Source organism: Papaver somniferum, chromosome 8 (assembly GCF_003573695.1).
Source record: "Papaver somniferum cultivar HN1 chromosome 8, ASM357369v1, whole genome shotgun sequence".
Taxonomy (NCBI): Eukaryota; Viridiplantae; Streptophyta; class Magnoliopsida; order Ranunculales; family Papaveraceae; genus Papaver; species Papaver somniferum.
This window is the reverse complement of record NC_039365.1, coordinates 152,713,946-152,738,693: the sequence shown is the minus strand read 5'-3', so window position 1 is coordinate 152,738,693 and position 24,748 is coordinate 152,713,946. Positions and strand designations below refer to the sequence as shown.

General features: G+C 39.8%; 1 protein-coding gene across 1 annotated transcript; it reads left to right on the top strand.

The window, feature by feature from the left end:
• The first annotated feature begins 985 nt into the window (after nucleotides 1-985).
• Nucleotides 986-6,969, top strand: LOC113306227. Its single transcript, XM_026555186.1, has 4 exons — nucleotides 986-1,318; nucleotides 1,823-2,470; nucleotides 6,344-6,469; nucleotides 6,835-6,969. Exons 2-4 carry the CDS (start codon nucleotides 1,883-1,885, stop codon nucleotides 6,967-6,969), a joined length of 849 nt encoding a protein of 282 aa, XP_026410971.1. The 5' UTR covers nucleotides 986-1,318; nucleotides 1,823-1,882.
• The last annotated feature ends 17,779 nt before the right edge of the window (nucleotides 6,970-24,748 follow it).

Sequence of the window (24,748 nt, the reverse complement as noted above, 5' to 3'; positions counted from 1 at the left end):
CATGACTTACTGCCGAGAGTTTTGAGAGTTAAACGGCTAGGATTTGGAAGCTGGCAGAGTTTTTATCGGACAAGGATTGTTGGGTCGGTTTTAGGTTTCGATATTTCAGGTTTTGGGAAAGTTATAAAAGAAGACCTAAACCTACAACATAATCAACATCTCATACCCCCTCTGCGACTTCACAACACCATCAACAGAGAGGAGCTCTCTGCTCCTCTCCAATCATCACCACCTGCATCCATCTTCATACATACCTGCATCTCCATTGGTTTGCATTCCACCACCTTTGCATATCCATCTGCAGAGCACCTACACCCACCAAGTCCATCACCTGCAGTTCATACTCCACAACATCAGTCCATTGCATCTAGACCAGTTTGCAGCTACAACATCAACACAGCATCACCAGTTCCAGTCCACGTACAACAATATTCACTATCACCAGTCGCAAGGCTCCACCAGTCCATACACCATTCACTTCATCTGCTGCTTGTTGGTTTGTGTAGTTGGTTTACATTCTGAGTTTTCTATTTGCTTTATCTCTTTGCCATGAACTCCAGTAGCTAAGCATCTTGATTAGGGACGATTTCGACGTGCGGAATATGATTCACAATTGATATTTAAAACTGCATGTTTCTTCCAATATGTCTTTTTATTGTTCATTCTCTACTATGCCAATATTGCTTATGTGAATTGTTTATGAATCTATTAAGTTGCAAATTAAATTGGTTTATGGATGATTTGATTGCTAATTCGAGAACTCTTCGACCCGTAATTGTCGAACTTAATGCATTTGTTTAAGTCACACCTAGAGAGCGTACTTCTAGGAAACTTGGCAAGTAGAATCCGGTAGTCGAGCGCTTCCGTGTCCGGTGAATTAATGGGATTGCGGGGTATTTGAGCGTACTAAATATTCTACGGTTATTAGTAATGGGTACTTTGCAGAAACATAGCTATGTTGATAAGATTCATGTTTTGTGACCGAGAGAGAGTCTTTGATCATTCTCATACTCATATTTGCATTAATATTCAGAAATTGAATAGACAACTTTAGACTCAAGTCTCCCTTAGGAACGAACCTGCTTATCCGTATACTACTAGTTAGTGTAAGAGAAGTAAGGAATTTATTTTTGCGATTTCGACACCTCGTCAAAATTGGCGCCGCTGCCGAGGAGCAGTCGATAGTTTGAGTTGTTATTTAATTTTCTGTTTTTTTCATTTAGTTTCATTCTTTGCATTTACTAATTTATCTTTTTAGAATTTTATTTTCAGGTACAAACAACCATTCTTTTAGTGTGTGCACAATTGGGAACAAGAGGTAAGTCTCTAAACAAGTTGTGTAGATAATATTTCAAGATGTTTCCTTTTGGGAACAACACATGATTCACAAGGCCGTACATTTTATGGTGAGCAATTTAATTCTCATTCTTATGACTTCCAACCATACTTGGGATATAATCAAAACCAATCTTTTGGATATGATGAACGATCACAAGGATGCGAGGATAGTTGTACTTTTAATCAGTTTAATTCTAGACATGTGAAGATGCTCGATCACATTCTATATGAGCTAAAGGCAGTAGAACAACTTGGTAGACAACCAACCAGACCTTGTTTCAATGAGTCTAGCCCAACTCCGGATCATATTTATGATCATTCACCCATTCAAAGGGATGAGACTTGGGCTGGAAACTATGAAAGTGGTGTGTGTCCAAGTTTGGTGGAGCAATCTTCAAATCAGAAATTTGATAGTTTTGTTGAATCTGCTATTCCCATGATGCAATAAATGCTTGAAACAACACAACAATTTTGTGAATTTCAGCTGAGTTACAATGAATCACTCCAAGAACTTCAACGGAATATAGACAACATCAGAAGTGACATGAATCAAATTCAAGAAGAATGGAACAAGGAAGAGGTTCAAACTCATTCTAATATTCCCATGGAAGCCAATATAGAGTATGATGAATCCGAAGAAGACGAATGCTTTAATGTTGATAATGAAGGTGTAACTAGCTCAACTTTTGATCGTGATAATGATCATTCGCCTATTCAAAAGGAAGAAGTTGAGTCTAGAAATACTAAAGTTATTAATGGTAAGACTTATGTTGTGTATGAGAGCGATGATGATTGTGACTTCTTTGTGAATAACACCCCTAATTCAGAGATTGTAAATACTTTGAATGAGAAATCAACTTGTGATGAAGACCGTAAGGATTACGATGACTTACTTGGAGCAGATTTTGATTCCGATGACGAAGATTTGGAAGTTATACAAGAAACTGATGAAGAATGGCTCGTAAAGAGTTTGAATGAGAATTGCGATACTTGTGATATAGGAGAATCAATGGACTTTTTCAGAAATACCGAAGATCCCGTAATGCGTGAGATTATGCAAGGTTTGTCTAACCCTTTACATGAATCTTTATCTAATAATGATCCTCCCAAACTTGAAGTAGTTTCTCAAAGAGTTGGGAATCCATCTTTTAGGAAAATACCTCATTTGAGGCTAGAATTATGTGCTTCTAAAGTTCTTTCCGAATTTCTTGCTTCCAAGTATCCACCATCATATGTGTTTGAGTCTAACACTATGCAGGTTTGCCAAGAGGAACCGATCGAAGTGCCTTGCACTTATGTTTTGTATACACTTCCGAGTGTAGAAAGAACTAAGTGTGGGGGTGACTCTCGTGGGATGATAGTTTTATTTTACCCACAATACGCTAACATTCTTGTGAAGCTTTTGCTATATATGCAGATTGTTTTGTGGGTGTATCCTCAAATTTTCAGATTGTTGATATATGGGGAGTCTTTTGAATGTTTCTCGTATGCGTCAATCAGGTGAACAATTCCTATTCTTACTTCCTTGTCTTTTTCAAGTATTCCTCTTATTCTTTTTGCAATTGTTTGAAACAATTAGGACAATGTTTGATTTAAGTGTGGGAGTAGGGTATAATATGAACAAAAATTGACGTATACAAAACTCCAACTTTTAGAGATTTTTGAAAATTTAGAATAAACACTAGCCTTTCTAAGTAGATGGAATTTTTTCTTGACGATGAGGTATATATTGGCTGAGTTGGGATTAGATGCCAACTAAATAGGTAGTTTAGTGTTTATCCTCTATTGTTCAGAAATAACAATGAGTTGGAGTATCAGTTTATGTAATTTGTATATAATTTGTAGAGTTTGATGCCTTTAGTTAATAAAATAAATAAATAAAATTACATGATAAACTTTGAAATCTAGATACTTGTGCCTTTAGGATGACACTGGACAATATAAATGGATGAAACCATCTTGATTGCAGGAGTTGAGGAACCCATTAACTAAAAAAAACAGAGCTCAGGTGTTAGAAATTATATGATAGTTGTTACCGTATCTCGGAATCGTCACCGTATCACCTTTTGTTTTTATTTTTGCAACTTTTTGTTTCTCTAAGTGATTTGGTGGGACACTAACATCGAATTGTTATTACTGTTAGGATGAAATAGAGTGATTGAGTTACTAAAAAAAAGACTATACCAATTAGACCAACCAGATTATATAAAAAAAATGACACTTGGATAGCAATATGTGTGTGTTCTACCTGTCTCTGTCACCTAAACAAGCCTGAAATTAAGGATCCACGGGCATTACCATGTAATCTGCTGACAAGAAGCATGCGCTTCGATCTAAAATATCTAATCATGTTGTCAATTCGGAAAAAAAAAAGTGAAAAAAAAAGGAAAAAGAGAAAAATTTAATTTTTATTATTGTTCAATAAAATCGACTGCTGGTTCCCTTGTATATGCCAGTCGAGTTGATCTAGAATTAGGATTATGGACTACCGGTTCCCTTGTATATGCCAGTTGAGTTGATATTAGATTTCAGACCAGTATCTCAATCCATTAGGATTCATCGGTTCATCTTGGCAGTGACCTTCAGACAGATATGGGAAACACCGTTCACTTTAGTCAACATCGCAACCATCTATCTCTATATCAATCTTCTTAATCTATTCATATGTGATTGTGGTTTGTTAGATTCTGAGTATTGTGGTTTGTTCGACTTTCTGAGTAGAGCTTTGTTTACCTGTATATGAATTGGATTTGTATCTGGGTACCTCCTCCTGTAGTCATTTTGGATTCGTTTATAGATTCTTTACATGTAGCTGGAATTTGGGGTAAAAGGCTTTGTAGTTACATCTCTTGTAAACCTTGACGAGACTATAACTCGTCCACTAGGAACACCTGGGGGTTTAAAGGCTTGTTATTTATACTAAGAGTAACCGTAGCCTCGAGGACACGGAGTTGTTGTATTTTAGTTTTGGTTTGCTTGATCGAGGACTAGCAAAGATCAAGTGTGGGGGAATTTGATAGGGGCCTAGAATACATCAATTGAATATCAATTTCTTATGCTTTTCTTAGCTATTTTTCTTGTATATTTGTATATTACGCTTGTTTTGCATGTTGTAGGTGTTTTGGAGTCATTGGAGTATAGGAACAAGAAATAGGTGAGAAGGAGCAAAATTGTCAGTTTATAGGCAAGTGCTATTGGGAGCCCAGCTGAGGATAAGGGGAAACCATATGAGAGATCGCTAAAGACAGATTACTGTTCGTTAAGGGGAGCCTAGAATACATCAATTGAATATCAATTTCTTATGCTTTTCTTAGCTATTTTTCTTGTATATTTGTATATTACGCTTGTTTTGCATGTTGTAGGTGTTTTGGAGTCATTGGAGTATAGGAACAAGAAATAGGTGAGAAGGAGCAAAATTGTCAGTTTATAGGCAAGTGCTATTGGGAGCCCAGCTGAGGATAAGGGGAAACCATATGAGAGATCGCTAAAGACAGATTACTGTTCGTTAAGGGGAGCCTCATCTTTGTATACAACTATCCTAGGTCGAGCACAGACGAGACAGTTCAGAATTTCAATTTCTTTCTTATGACAAGAGCAGCAGCTGCACCAAGTCATGCCGTCGTTCGAGCCATGGTTCTCGTGGGTGATTGCCAAGGATTATGACAGTTGATTGATGCCGAGATGAACACAGAGGTCGGGGCGAATCTATTTGGTTTTGGAATTCAGGTTTCACCGAAGAATACAAGGAAGAAGCTTAAGCTGATGCCATCGACTCATCATTGATCAATGGAGGAGATTACTGAAGGGTTAAGACAGGAATTGCAGAAGCTAAGTCAAGGAAGAGTGGGCTCGAATCTGTGATGATTTTGACAGAGTTCAAGCTGCAAAACAGGCCAGAGAATGGAGTAAAATGCAGTGACTGCCATTGATATTTGGTGATAAACAAGAGGATTCAGAGCTGGTTTGTATCTATGAATTAATGGGTTTGTGTAGATTCGTATTTTACAGGGAAGCAATCGATTTGTGTTATCTCCAAGGTGTAGCCATTTTACATCCATTAGCAGTCTGCAGCACACACATAAGTTGTTCGAGTAAATGTCTGAACTACCTTTTCATCATCACTTCAAGCTCATGTGTTGTTAGTTGAGCCTGTGTGAAAGGGTTGTTGCTGAAATTGTCAGTGGAGGTATTTTCCATATGTTCTGGTGGCTGTATGGGGTTGTATGAAGAGCATAAGTGATTCGAATCTGTGGTGATTCATGGCAAGTTTCAGCAGTAAACTCAATGAAGACTTCCAAGGGTTTTGTTGGCTTGAGTTGAGTAAGAAACGTAGCAAGTCTACAACTTAGTATGGTTCGAGTATATGGACTTTGGTCGACTATTGGGCTGTTATTCAGTCGGCACAACAATGAGAAAACTGAGTTGCTGATGCTATTTAGCCATGGTTGGATGGAAGTGAATGTGCTCTTGTTCTCGACAGATTATGTGCTGTTTTAGGATTTGAAATGAAGACTATGTACTGATGGTGTTTTAGGTTAACATTGGGTACGAGTTTGAAAAGGTCTTGAGTTGAGTATTGGCAGCAAGAAAGTAGGGAGGAAATGACAGGTGTTTAAAAACACCTTTCTTAGTATCGTTTGGTTATGCTTTCTTAGCTAGTTTTCTTGAGAAATTGTATTATCAGCTTTCTTTTATATTTTATGGGAATTTTGGAGCTTATTCCCGAAAAGAACAAGAAATCGTCCAATTGGCCTAAAAAAGGGGTAGAATTATCATTATGGTAAACCACTACCGACAGTCGTGTAGGTGTCGAGAAGAAACCAGGTAAAATTCATGAAGAATTATTGGAGGCAGTCAAGAAGGCAGCCATTTGGTTCTGATCGGATTACTATAAGCACCAGCTCAGTTTACTCAAGGCCATCTCACTGTTAATGATCGGTGATATGTTGTGGATGCATAGTAAAGTATAGACATGCAGATAATGATGGTTCTCGGTGATTGATAGAGCTCGAGAAACCAAGACAAGACAAGTGATGGATCTGTGAACAGATGCCACGGTGTTGCTGGATATTTCAGTCGCGAAAGAAATGGAGTTTCTGCCATTAACGGAGACGAAGCTGAGAAATGCATGGTAGTGAGATGAAAATTGATTGATCGATGGCTGAGTTCAGATAAGTGAGTATTGGCAGCGATGATGGTCGATAGGAAGAGCAGTATTGGTTACGGGTGATTGAAGAAGTTGTTGCTCAAAAGAAAGAAAATTGAAGATGCTACTGTTGGAGAGTAACGAATCAGCAATGGTGCTACTGCCATTAACTCTCGGGGTTAAATCTCGAGTGCAGGAATAGATTTATGGGTCTGTTCCATCGGTAGAATCAGAGTTATCTGAGCACAGCGATGTAGGTGATGCTGTTATCTGTTGGTGGTATTAGGAGCCATTGACGATGAAGTATGAAAAAGTTGGATCGGTAATCGGGTTTGAGATGTTGTTGACAGCCATTGAACGAGATAGCGATGACAGGGAAGGGACGATTGGTGTTGGCTGATAATGATGCTGTCTCGATGGAGTTTCCTGTGGCTGTTGTCACGATGAAGATGACAAGAAATGATGGAGCTGCAGATGATGAATAATGGCAGTAAAAAATAGAGGATTGGCCGGAAAATATGAAGGCGGTGGTGCTGTTGATGATGAAGACTGCCGGAACTTGATTGATGTTGCTGGTGAAGCCGGAGATGAGTTTAGCCGAGAAAATGGAAGTATGAATTGGAGTTTGAGAGATAACAGTCCGTGGTTGCAAGAGAAGATGGAAATTATGTTGGAAACTCGGGGAAGGAGTTTGGAGTTGTGAACAGAGTCGTGGTTGTGAGAAAAGAAGAAAGTCCTCTCAGTTCGGCTGAATCGACGGGCCAATGAAGATATGGGCAGGGCTTCTAAGAGCAACTGCAGTGGTGCGACCAAAACCAAAGACCAAAGACTAAAAAAAAAGATCAAATTTGGGTTTAGTCCGTCGTGTGGCGTAGAGGGAGAAGAGTAAATTTGGTCGCGCGTTGATATAAAGTTCGCATGGACATCGAGCGTTGGTAAAGTTTACGCCTGGAATCAGGCGTTGGTAAAGATAACGCCTGAAATGGGGCGTTTGTAAAGATTACGCCTGAAATCAGGCGTTAATAAAGGTTACGCTCGGGGGAATTCAAACAAAAAAAAAAAAAAAAAAAAAAAAAAGAAAAAAAATGGGGCGGAGGTATAAAGCCCGCCCCATGTGATGTATCTCAAATTAGATCATTTTGGTCCAAAGTATATCAACGCCTGGTAGAGGATCAAAGAATATCAACGCCCAACTAAGGGGCGTTAACTTTATGTACGCCCCATCCAGGCGGACATTATACCAACGCTCCATCCAGGCGTAAGGTATACCAACGCCCTGCATCAGGCGTTAACTTTACGAACGCGCGGCTACTAGCGGACATTATACCTACTCCCGTTGGGTAGGCGGACATTATATAAACGCCCGACTATATTTGGATTTGGTCTTGGTCCCCGACCAAATTTGGTCTGGATTTTAGTCTTTGATCAAATTTTGATCGATGGTCCGTCCCACTGCGCCTATCCACTGGACACTATATTTGGGTTTAGTCGTCCATTGTGGACGCTCTAAAGTTGTTGCACGAGCTCATTAGGCAGTACGTACTACGTGGGCAACTTCTTTGCATGGCCAAGACTTGGACGCGGGATATTGGTGTTTAGGCAAGTTTTGACTAACTACTTTGGTACGGGGTATGATACACGGGACATAATTCTTAAGGAGGTGCAGCTTCCTATCTTAGCTAGGTTTCCTAGTTTTCTTGAAGAAGAGGCTACAAAGCTCTATATATAGGGAAGCTTAGATACAATTTGAGATATCTTCTTTTCACCGTTTTCTCCCCCTAAGGGGGGAGAACTATCTCTTTTCTATATTCTTTTATTGTAAAGATGAATTCAAAGTTCTAATTGTGAAGCTCAATTATTTACAAGTTTATTTCAAGTTTTAAAGTTCATCATTGTGGATTGTTTTTACTATATCGAAGGCTTATGATTGATTCTTAGATTGGTTTGGGTGCGCAACTAGATTAGTCTATTAATCATTCTAATGCTAGTAGAGAGTTGAGTCGATCCGTAATTGTCGCTTACCTCCTACATAAGTAGAAATCGCAAGACCTTGCGGAGGGATTCTGTGGAGCAATTGCGAGTAAAGACAATACCTAAGTGGACCAAGCGCACCGAATTTAACTGCTGGGATCAAACCTAAATTCATTAATCTTAATGCATTCGGGAATTACATCTTGTAAGCGAACCTCAAGGTGGTTCTTTTGAATAGAATCCGGTAGTCAAGCGCTTCCGTATCCGGTGATACAAGGAGTTTTGGATATATCTAAGCATACATGCTATTATACGGTTGGTGACAATTGATTCTAACAAGAGATAAACGGGTACAATGTTGAGTTAACGGTTAGTAACAGCGAAGGATTTCTTCATCCTCTTTATCTTATTATCCTTTTTATCCTTCATTTATATTCTCGCTAATTTAGATAAAATATCAATTGCATTACTCTTCGCGAGAACGATCCTTAATACTGCTTTATTACTTGTTAATTGGTGGGAAACATCTTATTATTTTGTTGAGTAAACGACGCTCATCCAAATTGGCGCCGCTGCCGGGAAGTAATTGCTGTCTGGGTGTTATTTATTTTGGCTTAAAGGTTTTGTGGGTATATCTCTCGTAAGGCCTCATGAGACTATAACTCGTCCACTAGGGACACCTAGGGGTTTAAAGTCCTGTTATTAATGCTAAGAGTAACCGTATCCTCGACGACACGGAGTTGTTGTATTTTATTTTTGTTTTGTTTTGTTTGCTCGAGGACTAGCAAAGTCTAAGTGTGGGGGAATTTTATAGGTGTTTAAAAACACATTTCTTAGTATCGATTGGTTATGCTTTCTTAGCTAGTTTTCTTGCGAAATTGTATTATTTTATATTTTATGGGAATTCTGGAGCTTATTCCCGAAAAGAACAAGAAATCGTCCAATTAGTCTAAAAGGGGTAGAATTATCATTATGGGAAACCACTACCGGCAGTCGTGTAGGTGTCGAGAAGAAACCAGTTAACATTCATGAAGAATTATTGGAGGCAGTCAAGAAGGCAGCCATTTGGTTCTGATCGGATTACTATAAGCACCCGCTCAGTTTACTCAAGGCCATCTCACTGTTAATGATCCGTGATATGTTGTGGATGCATAGTAAAGTACAGACATGCATATAATGATGGTTCTCGATGATTGATAGAGCTCGAGAAACCAAGACAAGACAAGTGATGGATCTGTGAACAGATGCCACGGTGTTGCTGGATATTTCAGTCACGAAAGAAATGGAGTTTCTGCCATTAACGGAGACGAAGCTGAGAAATGCATGGTAGTGAGATGAAAATTGATTGATCGATGGCTGAGTTCAGATAAGTGAGTATTGGCAGCGATGATGGTCGATAGGAAGAGCAGTATTGGTTACGGGTGATTGAAGAAGTTGTTGCTCAAAAGAAAGAAAATTGAAGATGCTACTCTTGGAGGGTAACGAATCAGCAGTGGTGCTACTACCATTAACTCTCGGGGTTAAATCTCGAGTGCAGGAATAGATTTATGGGTCTGTTGGAGACAATGGAGAGACTCGAGTTATTTGTTGTTGAGGAAGAAGGTGAGCAGAGCGATGTAGGTGATGCTGTTATCTATTGGTGGTATTAGGAGCCATTGACGATGAAGTCTGAAAAGGTTGGATCATTAATAGGGTTTGAGATGCTGTTGACAGCCATTGAACGAGATAGCGATGACAGGGAAGGGACGATTGATGTTGGCTGATAATGATGCTGTCTCGATGGAGTTTCCTATGGCTGTTGTCACGATGAAGATGACAAGAAATGGTGGAGCTGCAGATGATAAATAATGACAGTAAACAAGAGAGAACTGGCCGGAGAATATGAAGGCGGTGGTGCTGTTGATGATGAAGACTTCCGGAACTTGATTGATGTTGCTGGTGAAGCTGGAGATGGGTTTAGCCGAGAAAATGGAAGTATGAATTGGAGTTTGAGAGATAACAGTCCGTGGTTGCTAGAGAAGATGGAACTTATGTTGGAAACTCAGGGAAGGAGTTTAGAGTTGTGAACAGAGTCGTGGTTGCGAGAAAAGAAGAAAGTGTTGTCAGTTCCGTTGAATCGACGGGCCAATGAAGATATGGGCTGGGCTTCTAAAGTTGTTGCACGAGCTCATTAGACAGTACGTACTACGTAGGCAACTTCTTTGCATAGCCAAGACTTGGACGTTGGATATTGGTGTTTAGGCAAGTTTTGACGTCCTACTTTGGTACGGGGTATGATATACGAGACATAATTCTTAAGGAGGTGCAGCTTCCTATCTTAGCTAGGTTTCCTAGTTTTCTTGAGAAGAGGCTACAAAGATATATATATATATATGGAAGCTTAGATACAATTTGAGATATCTTCTTTTCACCGTTTTCTCCCCCTAAGGGGGGAGAACTATCTCTTTTCTATATTCTTTTATTGTAAAGATGAATTCAAAGTTCTAATTGTGAAGCTCAATTATTTACAAGTTTATTTCAAGTTTTAAAGTTCATCATTGTGGATTGTTTTTACTATATCGAAGGCTTATGATTGATTCTTAGATTGGTTTGGGTGCGCAACTAGATTAGTCTATTAATCATTCTAATGCTAGTAGAGAGTTGAGTCGATTCGTAATTGTCGCTTACCTCCTACATAAGTAGAAATCGCAAGACCTTGCGGAGGGATTCTGTGGAGCAATTGCGAGTAAAGACAATACCTAAGTGGACCAAGCGCACCGAATTTAACTGCTGGGATCAAACCTAAATTCATTAATCTTAATGCATTCGGGGAATTACATCTTGTAAGCGAACCTCAAGGTGGTTCTTTTGAATAGAATCCGGTAGTCAAGCGCTTCCGTATCCGGTGATACAAGGAGTTTTGGATATATCTAAGCATACCTGCTATTATACGGTTGGTGACAATTGATTCTAACAAGAGATAAACGGGTACAATGTTGAGTTAACGGTTAGTAACAACGAAGGATTTCTTCATCCTCTTTATCTTATTATCCTTTTAATCCTTCATTTATATTCTCGCTAATTTAGATAAAATATCAATTGCATTACTCTTCGCGAGAACGATCCTTAATACTGCTTTATTACTTGTTAATTGGTGGGAAACATCTTATTATTTTGTTGAGTAAACGACGCTCATCCAAATTGGCGCCGCTGCCGGGAAGTAATTGCTGTCTGGGTGTTATTTATTTTGGCTTAAAGGTTTTGTGGGTATATCTCTCGTAAGGCCTCATGAGACTATAACTCGTCCACTAGGGACACCTAGGGGTTTAAAGTCCTGTTATTAATGCTAAGAGTAACCGTATCCTCGACGACACGGAGTTGTTGTATTTTATTTTTGTTTTGTTTTGTTTGCTCGAGGACTAGCAAAGTCTAAGTGTGGGGGAATTTTATAGGTGTTTAAAAACACATTTCTTAGTATCGATTGGTTATGCTTTCTTAGCTAGTTTTCTTGCGAAATTGTATTATTTTATATTTTATGGGAATTCTGGAGCTTATTCCCGAAAAGAACAAGAAATCGTCCAATTAGTCTAAAAGGGGTAGAATTATCATTATGGGAAACCACTACCGGCAGTCGTGTAGGTGTCGAGAAGAAACCAGTTAACATTCATGAAGAATTATTGGAGGCAGTCAAGAAGGCAGCCATTTGGTTCTGATCGGATTACTATAAGCACCCGCTCAGTTTACTCAAGGCCATCTCACTGTTAATGATCCGTGATATGTTGTGGATGCATAGTAAAGTACAGACATGCATATAATGATGGTTCTCGGTGATTGATAGAGCTCGAGAAACCAAGACAAGACAAGTGATGGATCTGTGAACAGATGCCACGGTGTTGCTGGATATTTCAGTCACGAAAGAAATGGAGTTTCTGCCATTAACGGAGACGAAGCTGAGAAATGCATGGTAGTGAGATGAAAATTGATTGATCGATGGCTGAGTTCAGATAAGTGAGTATTGGCAGCGATGATGGTCGATAGGAAGAGCAGTATTGGTTACGGGTGATTGAAGAAGTTGTTGCTCAAAAGAAAGAAAATTGAAGATGCTACTCTTGGAGGGTAACGAATCAGCAGTGGTGCTACTACCATTAACTCTCGGGGTTAAATCTCGAGTGCAGGAATAGATTTATGGGTCTGTTGGAGACAATGGAGAGACTCGAGTTATTTGTTGTTGAGGAAGAAGGTGAGCAGAGCGATGTAGGTGATGCTGTTATCTATTGGTGGTATTAGGAGCCATTGACGATGAAGTCTGAAAAGGTTGGATCATTAATCGGGTTTGAGATGCTGTTGACAGCCATTGAACGAGATAGCGATGACAGGGAAGGGACGATTGATGTTGGCTGATAATGATGCTGTCTCGATGGAGTTTCCTATGGCTGTTGTCACGATGAAGATGACAAGAAATGGTGGAGCTGCAGATGATAAATAATGACAGTAAACAAGAGAGAACTGGCCGGAGAATATGAAGGCGGTGGTGCTGTTGATGATGAAGACTTCCGGAACTTGATTGATGTTGCTGGTGAAGCTAGAGATGGGTTTAGCCGAGAAAATGGAAGTATGAATTGGAGTTTGAGAGATAACAGTCCGTGGTTGCTAGAGAAGATGGAACTTATGTTGGAAACTCAGGGAAGGAGTTTAGAGTTGTGAACAGAGTCGTGGTTGCGAGAAAAGAAGAAAGTGTTGTCAGTTCCGTTGAATCGACGGGCCAATGAAGATATGGGCTGGGCTTCTAAAGTTGTTGCACGAGCTCATTAGACAGTACGTACTACGTAGGAAACTTCTTTGCATGGCCAAGACTTGGACGTTGGATATTGGTGTTTAGGCAAGTTTTGACGTCCTACTTTGGTACGGGGTATGATATACGAGACATAATTCTTAAGGAGGTGCAGCTTCCTATCTTAGCTAGGTTTCCTAGTTTTCTTGAGAAGAGGCTACAAATATATATATATATATATATGGAAGCTTAGATACAATTTGAGATATCTTCTTTTCACCGTTTTCTCCCCCTAAGGGGGGAGAACTATCTCTTTTCTATATTCTTTTATTGTAAAGATGAATTCAAAGTTCTAATTGTGAAACTCGATTATTTACAAGTTTATTTCAAGTTTTAAAGTTCATCATTGTGGATTGTTTTTACTATATCGAAGGCTTATGATTGATTCTTAGATTGGTTTGGGTGCGCAACTAGATTAGTCTATTAATCATTCTAATGCTAGTAGAGAGTTGAGTCGATCCGTAATTGTCGCTTACCTCCTACATAAGTAGAAATCGCAAGACCTTGCGGAGGGATTCTGTGGAGCAATTGCGAGTAAAGACAATACCTAAGTGGACCAAGCGCACCGAATTTAACTGCTGGGATCAAACCTAAATTCATTAATCTTAATGCATTCGGGGAATTACATCTTGTAAGCGAACCTCAAGGTGGTTCTTTTGAATAGAATCCGGTAGTCAAGCGCTTCCGTATCCGGTGATACAAGGAGTTTTGGATATATCTAAGCATACCTGCTATTATACGGTTGGTGACAATTGATTCTAACAAGAGATAAACGGGTACAATGTTGAGTTAACGGTTAGTAACAACGAAGGATTTCTTCATCCTCTTTATCTTATTATCTTTTTTTTTATATTCTCGCTAATTTAGATAAATATCAATTGCATTACTCTTCGCGGAACGATCCTTACTACTGCTTTATTACTTGTTAATTGTGGGAAACATCTTATTATTTTGTTGAGTAAACGACGCTCATCCAAATTGGCGCCGCTGCCGGGAGTAATTGCTGTCTGGTGTTATTTTTTGGCTTAAAGGTTTTGTGGGTATATCTCTCGTAGGCATCATGAGACTATAACTCGTCCACTAGGGACACCTAGGGGTTTAAAGGCATGTTATTATGCTAAGAGTAACCGTATCCTCGACGACACGGAGTTGTTGTATTTTATTTTTGTTTTGTTTTGTTTGCTCGAGGACTAGCAAAGTCTAAGTGTGGGGGAATTTGATAGGTGTTTAAAACACCTTTCTTAGTACGATTGGTTATGCTTCTTAGCTAGTTTTCTTGCGAAATTGTATTATTTTATATTTTATGGGAATGGAGCTTATTCCCGAAAAGAACAAGAAATCGTCCAATTGGCCTAAAAGGGGTAGAATTCATATGGGAAACCACTACCGGCAGTCGTGTGGTGTCGAGAAGAAACCAGTAAATTCATGAAGAATTATTGGAGGCAGTCAAGAAGGCAGCCATTTGGTTCTGATCGGATTACTATAGCACCCGCTCAGTTTACTCAAGGCCATCTCACTGTTAATGATCCGTGATATGTTGTGGATGCATAGTAAAGTATAGACATGCATATAATGATGGTTCTCGGTGATTGATAGAGCTCGAGAAACCAAGACAAGACAAGTGACGGATCTGTGAACAGATGCCACGGTGTTGCTGGATATTTCAGTCACGAAAGAAATGGAGTTGCTGCCATTAACGGAGACGAAGCTGAGAAATGCATGGTAGTGAGATGAAAATTGATTGATCGATGGCTGAGTTCAGAGAAGTGAGTATTGGCAGCGATGATGGTCGATAGGAAGAGCAGTATTGGTTACGGGTGATGAAGAAGTTGTTGCTCAAAAGAAAGAAATTGAAGATGCTACTGTTGGAGGTAACGAATCAGCAGTGGTGCTGCTGCCATTAACTCTCGGGGTTAAATCTCGAGTGCAGAAATATTTATGGGTTGTTGGAGACAATGGAGAGACTCGAGTTATTTGTTGTTGAGGAAGAAGGTGAGCAGAGCGATGTAGGTGATGCTGTTCTGTTGGTGGTATTAGGAGCCATTGACGATGAAGTCTGAAAGGTTGGATCATTAATCGGGTTTGAGATGCTGTTGACAGCCATTGAACGAGATGCGATGAAGGGAAGGGACGATTGATGTTGGCTGATAATGATGCTGTCTCGATGGAGTTTCCTATGGCTGTTGTCACGATGAAGATGACAAGAAATGGTGGAGCTGCAGATGATAATAATGACAGTAAACAAGAGAGATGGCCGGAGAATATGAAGGCGGTGGTGCTGTTGATGATGAAGACTTCCGCAACTTGATTGATGTTGCTGGTGAATCCGAGATGGGTTTAGCCGAGAAAATGGAAGTATGAATTGGAGTTTGAGAGATAACAGTCCGTGGTTGCTAGAGAAGATGGAACTTATGTTGGAAACTCAGGGAAGGAGTTTAGAGTTGTGAACAGAGTCGTGGTTGCGAGAAAAGAAGAAAGTGTGTCAGTTCGTTGAATCGACGGGCCAATGAAGATATGGGCTGGGCTTCTAAAGTTGTTGCACGAGCTCATTGACAGTACGTACTACGTAGGAAACTTCTTTGCATGGCCAAGACTTGGACGCGGATATTGGTGTTTAGGCAAGTTTTGACGTCCTACTTTGGTACGGGGTATGATATACGAGACATAATTCTTAAGGAGGTGCAGCTTCCTATCTTAGCTAGGTTTCCTAGTTTTCTTGAGAAGAGGCTACAAATATATATATATATATGGAAGCTTAGATACAATTTGAGATATCTTCTTTTCACCGTTTTCTCCCCTAAGGGGGAGAACTATCTCTTTTCTATATTCTTTTATTGTAAAGATGAATTCAAAGTTCTAATTGTGAAGCTCATTATTTACAAGTTTATTTCAAGTTTTAAAGTTCATCATTGTGGATTGTTTTTACTATATCGAAGGCTTATGATTGATTCTTAGATTGGTTTGGGTGCGCAACTAGATTAGTCTATTAATCATTCTAATGCTAGTAGAGAGTTAGTCGATCCGTAATTGTCGCTTACCTCCTACATAAGTAGAAATCGCAAGACCTTGCGGAGGGATTCTGTGGAGCAATTGCGAGTAAAGACAATACCTAAGTGGACCAAGCGCACCGAATTTAACTGCTGGGATCAAACCTAAATTCATTAATCTTAATGCATTCGGGAATTACATCTTGTAAGCGAACCTCAAGGTGGTTCTTTGAATAGAATCCGGTAGTCAAGCGCTTCCGTATCGGTGATACAAGGAGTTTTGGATATATCTAAGCATACCTGCTATTATACGGTTGGTGACAATTGATTCTAACAAGAGATAAACGGGTACGGTACAATGTTGAGTTAACGGTTAGTAACAGCGAAAGGATTTCTTCATCCTCTTTATCTTATTATCCTTTATCCTCATTTATATTCTCGCTAATTAGATAAAATATCAATTGCATTACTTCCGCGGAACGATCCTTATACTGCTTTATTACTTGTTAATTGGTGGGAAACATCTTATTATTTTGTTGAGTAAACGACGCTCATCCAAATGGCGCCGCTGCCGAGAAGTAATTGCTGTCTGGGGTTATTTATTTGGCTTAAAGGTTTGTGGGTAATCTCTCGTAAGGCCTCATGAGACTATAACTCGTCCACTAGGGACACCTAGGGGTTAAAGTCATGTTATTAATGCTAAGAGTAACCGTATCCTCGACGACACGGAGTTGTTGTATTTTATTTTGTTTTGTTTGTTTGCTCGAGGACTAGCAAAGTCTAAGTGTGGGGGAATTTATAGGTGTTTAAAACACCTTTCTTAGTATCGATTGGTTATGCTTCTTAGCTAGTTTTCTTGCGAAATTGTATTATTTTATATTTTATGGGAATTTGGAGCTTATTCCGAAAAGAACAAGAAATCGTCCAATTAGTCTAAAAGGGGTAGAATATCATATGGGAAACCACTACCGGCAGTCGTGTAGGTGTCGAGAAGAAACCAGTTAAAATTCATGAAGAATTATTGGAGGCAGTCAAGAAGGCAGCCATTTGGTTCTGATCGGATTACTATAGGCACCCGCTCAGTTTACTCAAGGCCATCTCACTGTTAATGATCCTTGATATGTTATGGATGCATAGTAAAGTAGACATGCAGATAATGATGGTTCTCGTGATTGATAGAGCTCGAGAAACCAAGACAAGACAAGTGACGGATCTGTGAACAGATGCCACGGTGTTGCTGGATATTTCAGTCACGAAAGAAATGGAGTTCTGCCATTAATGGAGACGAAGCTGAGAAATGCATGGTAGTGAGATGAAAATTGATTGATCGATGGCTGAGTTCAGAAGTGAGTATTGGCAGCGATGATGGTCGATAGGAAGAGCAGTATTGGTTACGGGTGATTGAAGAAGTTGTTGCTCAAAGAAAGAAAATTGAAGATGCTACTGTTGGAGGTAACGAATCAGCAGTGGTGCTACTACCATTAACTCTCGGGGTTAAATCTCGAGTGAAAGATTTATGGGTTGTTGGAGACAATGGAGAGACTCGAGTTATTGTTGTTGAGGAAGAAGGTGAGCAGAGCGATGTAGGTGATGCTGTTATCTGTTGGTGGTATTAGGAGCCATTGACGATGAAGTATGAAAGGTTGGATCATTAATAGGGTTTGAGATGCTGTTGACAGCCATTGAACGAGATGGCGATGAAGGGAAGGGACGATTGATGTTGGCTGATAATGATGCATCTCGATGGAGTTTCCTATGGCTGTTGTCACGATGAAGATGACAAGAAATGTGGAGCTGCAGATGATAAATAATGACAGTAAACAAGAGAGACTGGCGGAGAATATGAAGGCGGTGGTGCTGTTGATGATGAAGACTTCCGGCAACTTGATTGATGTTGCTGGTGAAGCGAGATGGGTTTAGCCGAGAAAATGGAAGTATGAATTGGAGTTTGAGAGATAACAGTCCGTGGTTGCTAGAGAGAAGATGGAACTTATGTTGGAAACTCAGGGAAGGAGTTTAGAGTTGTGAACAGAGTCGTGGTTGCGAGAAAAGAAGAAAGTGCTGTCAGTTACGTTGAATCGACGGGCCAATGAAGATATGGGCTGGGCTTCTAAAGTTGTTGCACGAGCTCATTGGCAGTACGTACTACGTAGGAAACTTCTTTGCATGGCCAAGACTTGGACGGGATATTGGTGTTTAGGCAAGTTTTGGCTCCTACTTTGGTACGGGGTATGATATACGGACATAATTCTTAAGGAGGTGCACTTCCTATCTTAGCTAGGTTTCCTAGTTTTCTTGAGAAGAGGCTACAAAGCTATATATATATGGAAGCTTAGATACAATTTGAGATATCTTCTTTTCACCGTTTTCTCCCCTAAGGGGGGAGAACTATCTCTTTTCTATATTCTTTTATTGTAAGATGAATTCAAAGTTCTAATTGTGAAGCTCAATTATTTACAAGTTTATTTCAAGTTTTAAAGTTAATCATTGTGGATTGTTTTTACTATATTGAAGGTTTGTGATTGATTCTTAGATTGGTTTGGGTGCGCAACTAGATTAGTCTATTAATCATTCTAATGCTAGTAGAGAGTTGAGTCGATCCGTAATTATCGCTTACCTCCTAATTAAGTAGATATCGCAAGACCTTGCGGAGGGATTATGTGGAGCAATTGCGAGTAAAGACAATACCAGTAAGTGGACCAAGCGTACCGAGTTTAACTGCTGGGATCAAACCTAAATTCATAAATATTAATGCGTTCAGGGAATTACATCTTGTGAGCGAACCTCAAGGTGGTTCTTTTGAATAGAATCCGGTAGTCGAGTGCTTCCGTATTCGGTGATACAAGGAGTTTTGGGGATAGATAAGCCTACCTGCTATTATACGGTTGGTGACAATTGATTCTAACAAGAGATAAACGGGTACAATGTTGAGTTAACGGTTAGTAACGGCAAAGGATTTCTTCATCCTCTTTATCTTATTATCTTTCTTTTATATTCTCGCTAATTTAGATAATATATCAATTGCATTACTCTTCCTGGCTTATTACTTGTTTATTACTTACTACTGGTTTATTACTTGTTAATTAGTGGGAAACATCTTATTATTTTGTTGAGTAAACGACGCTCATCCAAATTGGCGCCGCTGCCGTGGAGTAATTGCTAATTGGTTTGTTATTTGTTTTGGCTTAAAGGTTTTGTGGGTATATCTCTCGTAGGCATTCATGAGACTGTAACTCGTCCACTAGGTACACCTAGGGGTTTAAAGGCATGTTATTCATGCTAAGAGTAACCGTATCCTCGAAGACACGGAGTTGTTGTATTTTATTTTTGTTTTGTTTTGTTTGCTTGAGGACTAGAAAGTCTAAGTGTGGGGGAATTTGATAGGTGTTTAGAAACACCTTTCTTAGTACCGATTGGTTATGCTATCTTAGGTAGTTTTCTTGCGAAATTGTATTATTAGCTTTCTTTAATATTTTATGGGAATTTTGGAGCTTATTCCCGAAAAGAACAAGAAATCGTCCAATTGGCCTAAAAAAGGGGTAGAAATATCATATGGGAAACCACTACCGGCAGTCGTGTGGGTGTCGAGAAGAAACCAGCTAAAATTCATGAAGAATTATTGGAGGCAGTCAAGAAGGCAGCCATTTGGTTCTGATCGGATTACTATAGGAACCCGCTCAGTTTACTCAAGGCCATCTCACTGTTAATGATCCTTGATATGTTATGGATGCATAGTAAAGTATAGACATGCAGATAATGATGGTTCTCGGTGATGATGAGAGCTCGAGAAACCAAGACAAGACAAGTGACGGATCTGTGAACAGATGCCACGATGTTGCTGGATATTTCAGTCGCGAAAGAAATGGAGTTGCTGCCATTAATGGAGACGAAGCTGAGAAATGCATGGCAGTGAGATGAAAATTGATTGATCGATGGCTGAGTTCAGAGAAGTGAGTATTGGCAGCGATGATGGTCGATAGGAAGAGCAGTATTGGTTACGGATGACTGAAGAAGTTGTTGCTCAAAAGAAAGAAGATTGAAGATGCTACTGTTGGAGAGTAACGAATCAGCAGTGGTGCTGCTGCCATTAACTCTCGGGGTTAAATCTCGAGTGCAGAAATGGATTTATGGGATTGTTGGAGACAATGGAGAGACTCGAGTTATTGTTGTTGAGGAAGAAGATGAGCACATCGATGTAGGTGATGCTGTTGTCTGTTGGTGGTATTAGGAGCCATTGACGATGAAGTATGGAAAGGTTGGATCATTAATCGGGTTTGAGATGCTGTTGACAGCCATTGAACGAGATGGCGATGGAAGGGAAGGGACGATTGATGTTGGCTGATAATGATGCCATCTCGATGGAGTTTCCTGTGGCTGTTGTCACGATGAAGATGACAAGAAATGATGGAGCTGCAGATGATGAATAATGACAGTAAACAAGAGAGGATTGGCAGGAGAATATGAAGGCGGTGCTGCTGTTGATGATGAAGACTGCCGCAACTTGATTGATGTTGCTGGTGAATCCGAAGATGGGTTTGGCCGAGAAAATGGAAGTATGAATTGGAGTTTGAGAGATAACAATCCGTGGTTGCGAGAGAAGATGGAACTTATGTTGGAAACTCAGGGAAGGAGTTTAGAGTTGTGAACAGAGTCGTGGTTGTGAGAAAAGAAGAAAGTGCTGTCAGTTACGTTGAATCGACGGGCCAATGAAGATATGGGCTGGGCTTCTAAAGTTATTGCACGAGCTCATTGGGCAGTACGTACTACGTAGGAAACTTCTTTGCATGGCCAAGACTTGGACGCGGGATATTGGTGTTTAGGCAAGTTTTGGCTAACTACTTTGGTACGGGGTATGATACACGGGACATAATTCTTAAGGAGGTGCAGCTTCCTATCTTAGCTAGGTTTCCTAGTTTTCTTGAAGAAGAGGCTACAAAGCTCTATATATAGGGAAGCTTAGATACAATTTGAGATATCTTCTTTTCACCGTTTTTCTCCCTCTAAGGGGGGAGAACTATCTCTTTTCTATATTCTTTAATTGTAAGGATGAATTCAAAGTTCTAATTGTGAAGCTCAATTATTTACAAGTTTATTTCAAGTTTTAAAGTTAATCATCGTGGATTGTTTTTACTATATCGAAGTTTGTGATTGATTATTAGATTGGTTTGGGTGCGCAACTAGATTAGTCTATTAATCATTCTAATGCTAGTAGAGAATTAAGTCGATCCATAATTTCGCTTACCTCATACATAAGTAGAAATCGCAAGACCTTGCGGAGGGATTATGGAGCAATTGCGAGTAAAGACAATACCAGTAAGTGGACCAAGCGTGCCGAGTTTAACTGCTGGGATCAAACCTAAATTCATAAATCTTAATGCGTTCGGGAATTACATCTTGTAAGCGAACCTCAAGGTGGTTCCTTTGAATAGAATCCGGTAGTCGAGCGCTTCCGTATTCGGTGATACAAGGAGTTTTGGGATAGCTAAGCCTACCTGCTATTATACGGTTGGTGACAATTGATTCTAACAAGAGATAAACGGGTACAATGTTGAGTTAACGGTTAGTAACGGCGAAGGATTTCTTCATCCTCTTTATCTTATTATCTTTCTTTTATATTCTCGCTAATTTAGATAATATATCAATTGCATTACTCTTCCTGGGAACGATCCTTACTACTGGTTTATTACTTGTTAATTAGTGGGAAACATCTTATTATTTGTTGAGTAAACGACGCTCATCCAAATTGGCGCCGCTGCCGTGGAGTAATTGCTAATTGGTTTGTTATTTGTTTTGGCTTAAAGGTTTTGTGGGTATATCTCTCGTAGGCATTCATGAGACTGTAACTCGTCCACTAGGTACACCTAGGGTTTAAAGGCATGTTATTCATGCTAAGAGTAACCGTATCCTCGAAGACACGGAGTTGTTGTATTTTATTTTTGTTTTGTTTTGTTTGCTTGAGACTAGCAAAGTCTAAGTGTGGGGGAATTTGATAGGTGTTTAGAAACACCTTTCTTAGTACCGATTGGTTATGCTATCTTAGGTAGTTTTCTTGCGAAATTGTATTATTAGCTTTCTTTAATATTTTATGGGAATTTTGGAGCTTATTCCCGAAAAGAACAAGAAATCGTCCAATTGGCCTAAAAAAGGGGTAGAAATATCATATGGGAACCACTACCGGCAGTCGTGTGGGTGTCGAGAGAAACCAGCTAAAATTCATGAAGAATTATTGGAGGCAGTCAAGAAGGCAGCCATTTGGTTCTGATCGGATTACTATAGGAACCCGCTCAGTTTACTCAAGGCCATCTCACTGTTAATGATCCTTGATATGTTATGGATGCATAGTAAAGTATAGACATGCAGATAATGATGGTTCTCGGTGATTGATAGCTCGAGAAACCAAGACAAGACAAGTGACGGATCTGTGAACAGATGCCACGATGTTGCTGGATATTTCAGTCGCGAAAGAAATGGAGTTGCTGCCATTAATGGAGACGAAGCTGAGAAATGCATGGCAGTGAGATGAAAATTGATTGATCGATGGCTGAGTTCAGAGAAGTGAGTATTGGCAGCGATGATGGTCGATAGGAAGAGCAGTATTGGTTCGGATGACTGAAGAAGTTGTTGCTCAAAAGAAAGAAGATTGAAGATGCTACTGTTGGAGAGTAACGAATCAGCAGTGGTGCTGCTGCCATTAACTCTCGGGGTTAAATCTCGAGTGCAGAAATGGATTTATGGGATTGTTGGAGACAATGGAGAGACTCGAGTTATTTGTTGTTGAGGAAGAAGATGAGCACATCGATGTAGGTGATGCTGTTGTCTGTTGGTGGTATTAGGAGCCATTGACGATGAAGTATGGAAAGGTTGGATCATTAATCGGGTTTGAGATGCTGTTGACAGCCATTGAACGAGATGGCGATGGAAGGGAAGGGACGATTGATGTTGGCTGATAATGATGCCATCTCGATGGAGTTTCCTGTGGCTGTTGTCACGATGAAGATGACAAGAAATGATGGAGCTGCAGATGATGAATAATGACAGTAAACAAGAGAGGATTGGCAGGAGAATATGAAGGCGGTGCTGCTGTTGATGATGAAGACTGCCGCAACTTGATTGATGTTGCTGGTGAATCCGAAGATGGGTTTGGCCGAGAAAATGGAAGTATGAATTGGAGTTTGAGAGATAACAGTCCGTGGTTGCGAGAGAAGATGGAACTTATGTTGGAAACTCAGGGAAGGAGTTTAGAGTTGTGAACAGAGTCGTGGTTGTGAGAAAAGAAGAAAGTGCTGTCAGTTACGTTGAATCGACGGGCCAATGAAGATATGGGCTGGGCTTCTAAAGTTATTGCACGAGCTCATTGGGCAGTACGTACTACGTAGGAAACTTCTTTGCATGGCCAAGACTTGGACGCGGGATATTGGTGTTTAGGCAAGTTTTGGCTAACTACTTTGGTACGGGGTATGATACACGGGACAGGTGCAACTTCCTATCTTAGCTAGGTTTCCTAGTTTTCTTGAAGAAGAGGCTACAAAGCTCTATATATAGGGAAGCTTAGATATAATTTGAGATATCTTCTTTTCACCGTTTTTCTCCCTCTAAGGGGGGAGAACTATCTCTTTTCTATATTCTTTAATTGTAAGGATGAATTCAAAGTTCTAATTGTGAAGCTCAATTATTTACAAGTTTATTTCAAGTTTTAAAGTTAATCATCGTGGATTGTTTTTACTATATCGAAAGTTTATGATTGATTATTAGATTGGTTTGGGTGCGCAACTAGATTAGTCTATTAATCATTCTAATGCTAGTAGAGAATTAAGTCGATCCATAATTTTCTCTTACCTCATACATAAGTAGAAATCGCAAGACCTTGCGGAGGGATTCTATGGAGCAATTGCGAGTAAAGACGATACCAGTAAGTGGACCAAGCGTGCCGAGTTTAACTGCTGGGATCAAACCTAAATTCATAAATCTTAATGCGTTCGGGAATTACATCTTGTAAGCGAACCTCAAGGTGGTTCCTTTGAATAGAATCCGGTAGTCGAGCGCTTCCGTATTCGGTGATACAAGGAGTTTTGAGGATAGCTAAGCCTACCTGCTATTATACGGTTGGTGACAATTGATTCTAACAAGAGATAAACGGGTACAATGTTGAGTTAACGGTTAGTAACGGCGAAGGATTTCTTCATCCTCTTTATCTTATTATCTTTCTTTTATATTCTCGCTAATTTAGATAATATATCAATTGCATTACTCTTCCTGGGAACGATCCTTACTACTGGTTTATTACTTGTTAATTAGTGGAAAACATCTTATTATTTTGTTGAGTAAACGACGCTCATCCAAATTGGCGCCGCTGCCGTGGAGTAATTGCTAATTGGTTTGTTATTTGTTTTGGCTTAAAGGTTTTGTGGGTATATCTCTCGTAGGCATTCATGAGACTGTAACTCGTCCACTAGGTACACCTAGGTGTTTAAAGGCATGTTATTCATGCTAAGAGTA

Bases quoted from the DNA above. Each gene is read 5' to 3' on its own strand.
- LOC113306227 (XM_026555186.1), top strand. From the start codon at position 1,883: ATGAATCAAATTCAAGAAGAATGGAACAAGGAAGAGGTTCAAACTCAT. The intron at 2,471-6,343 runs GTTGGGAATCCA...GGTGATTGATAG, and splicing joins TTGAAGTAGTTTCTCAAAGA to AGCTCGAGAAACCAAGACAA. The intron at 6,470-6,834 runs GTAGTGAGATGA...TGTTGTTGACAG, and splicing joins ACGAAGCTGAGAAATGCATG to CCATTGAACGAGATAGCGAT.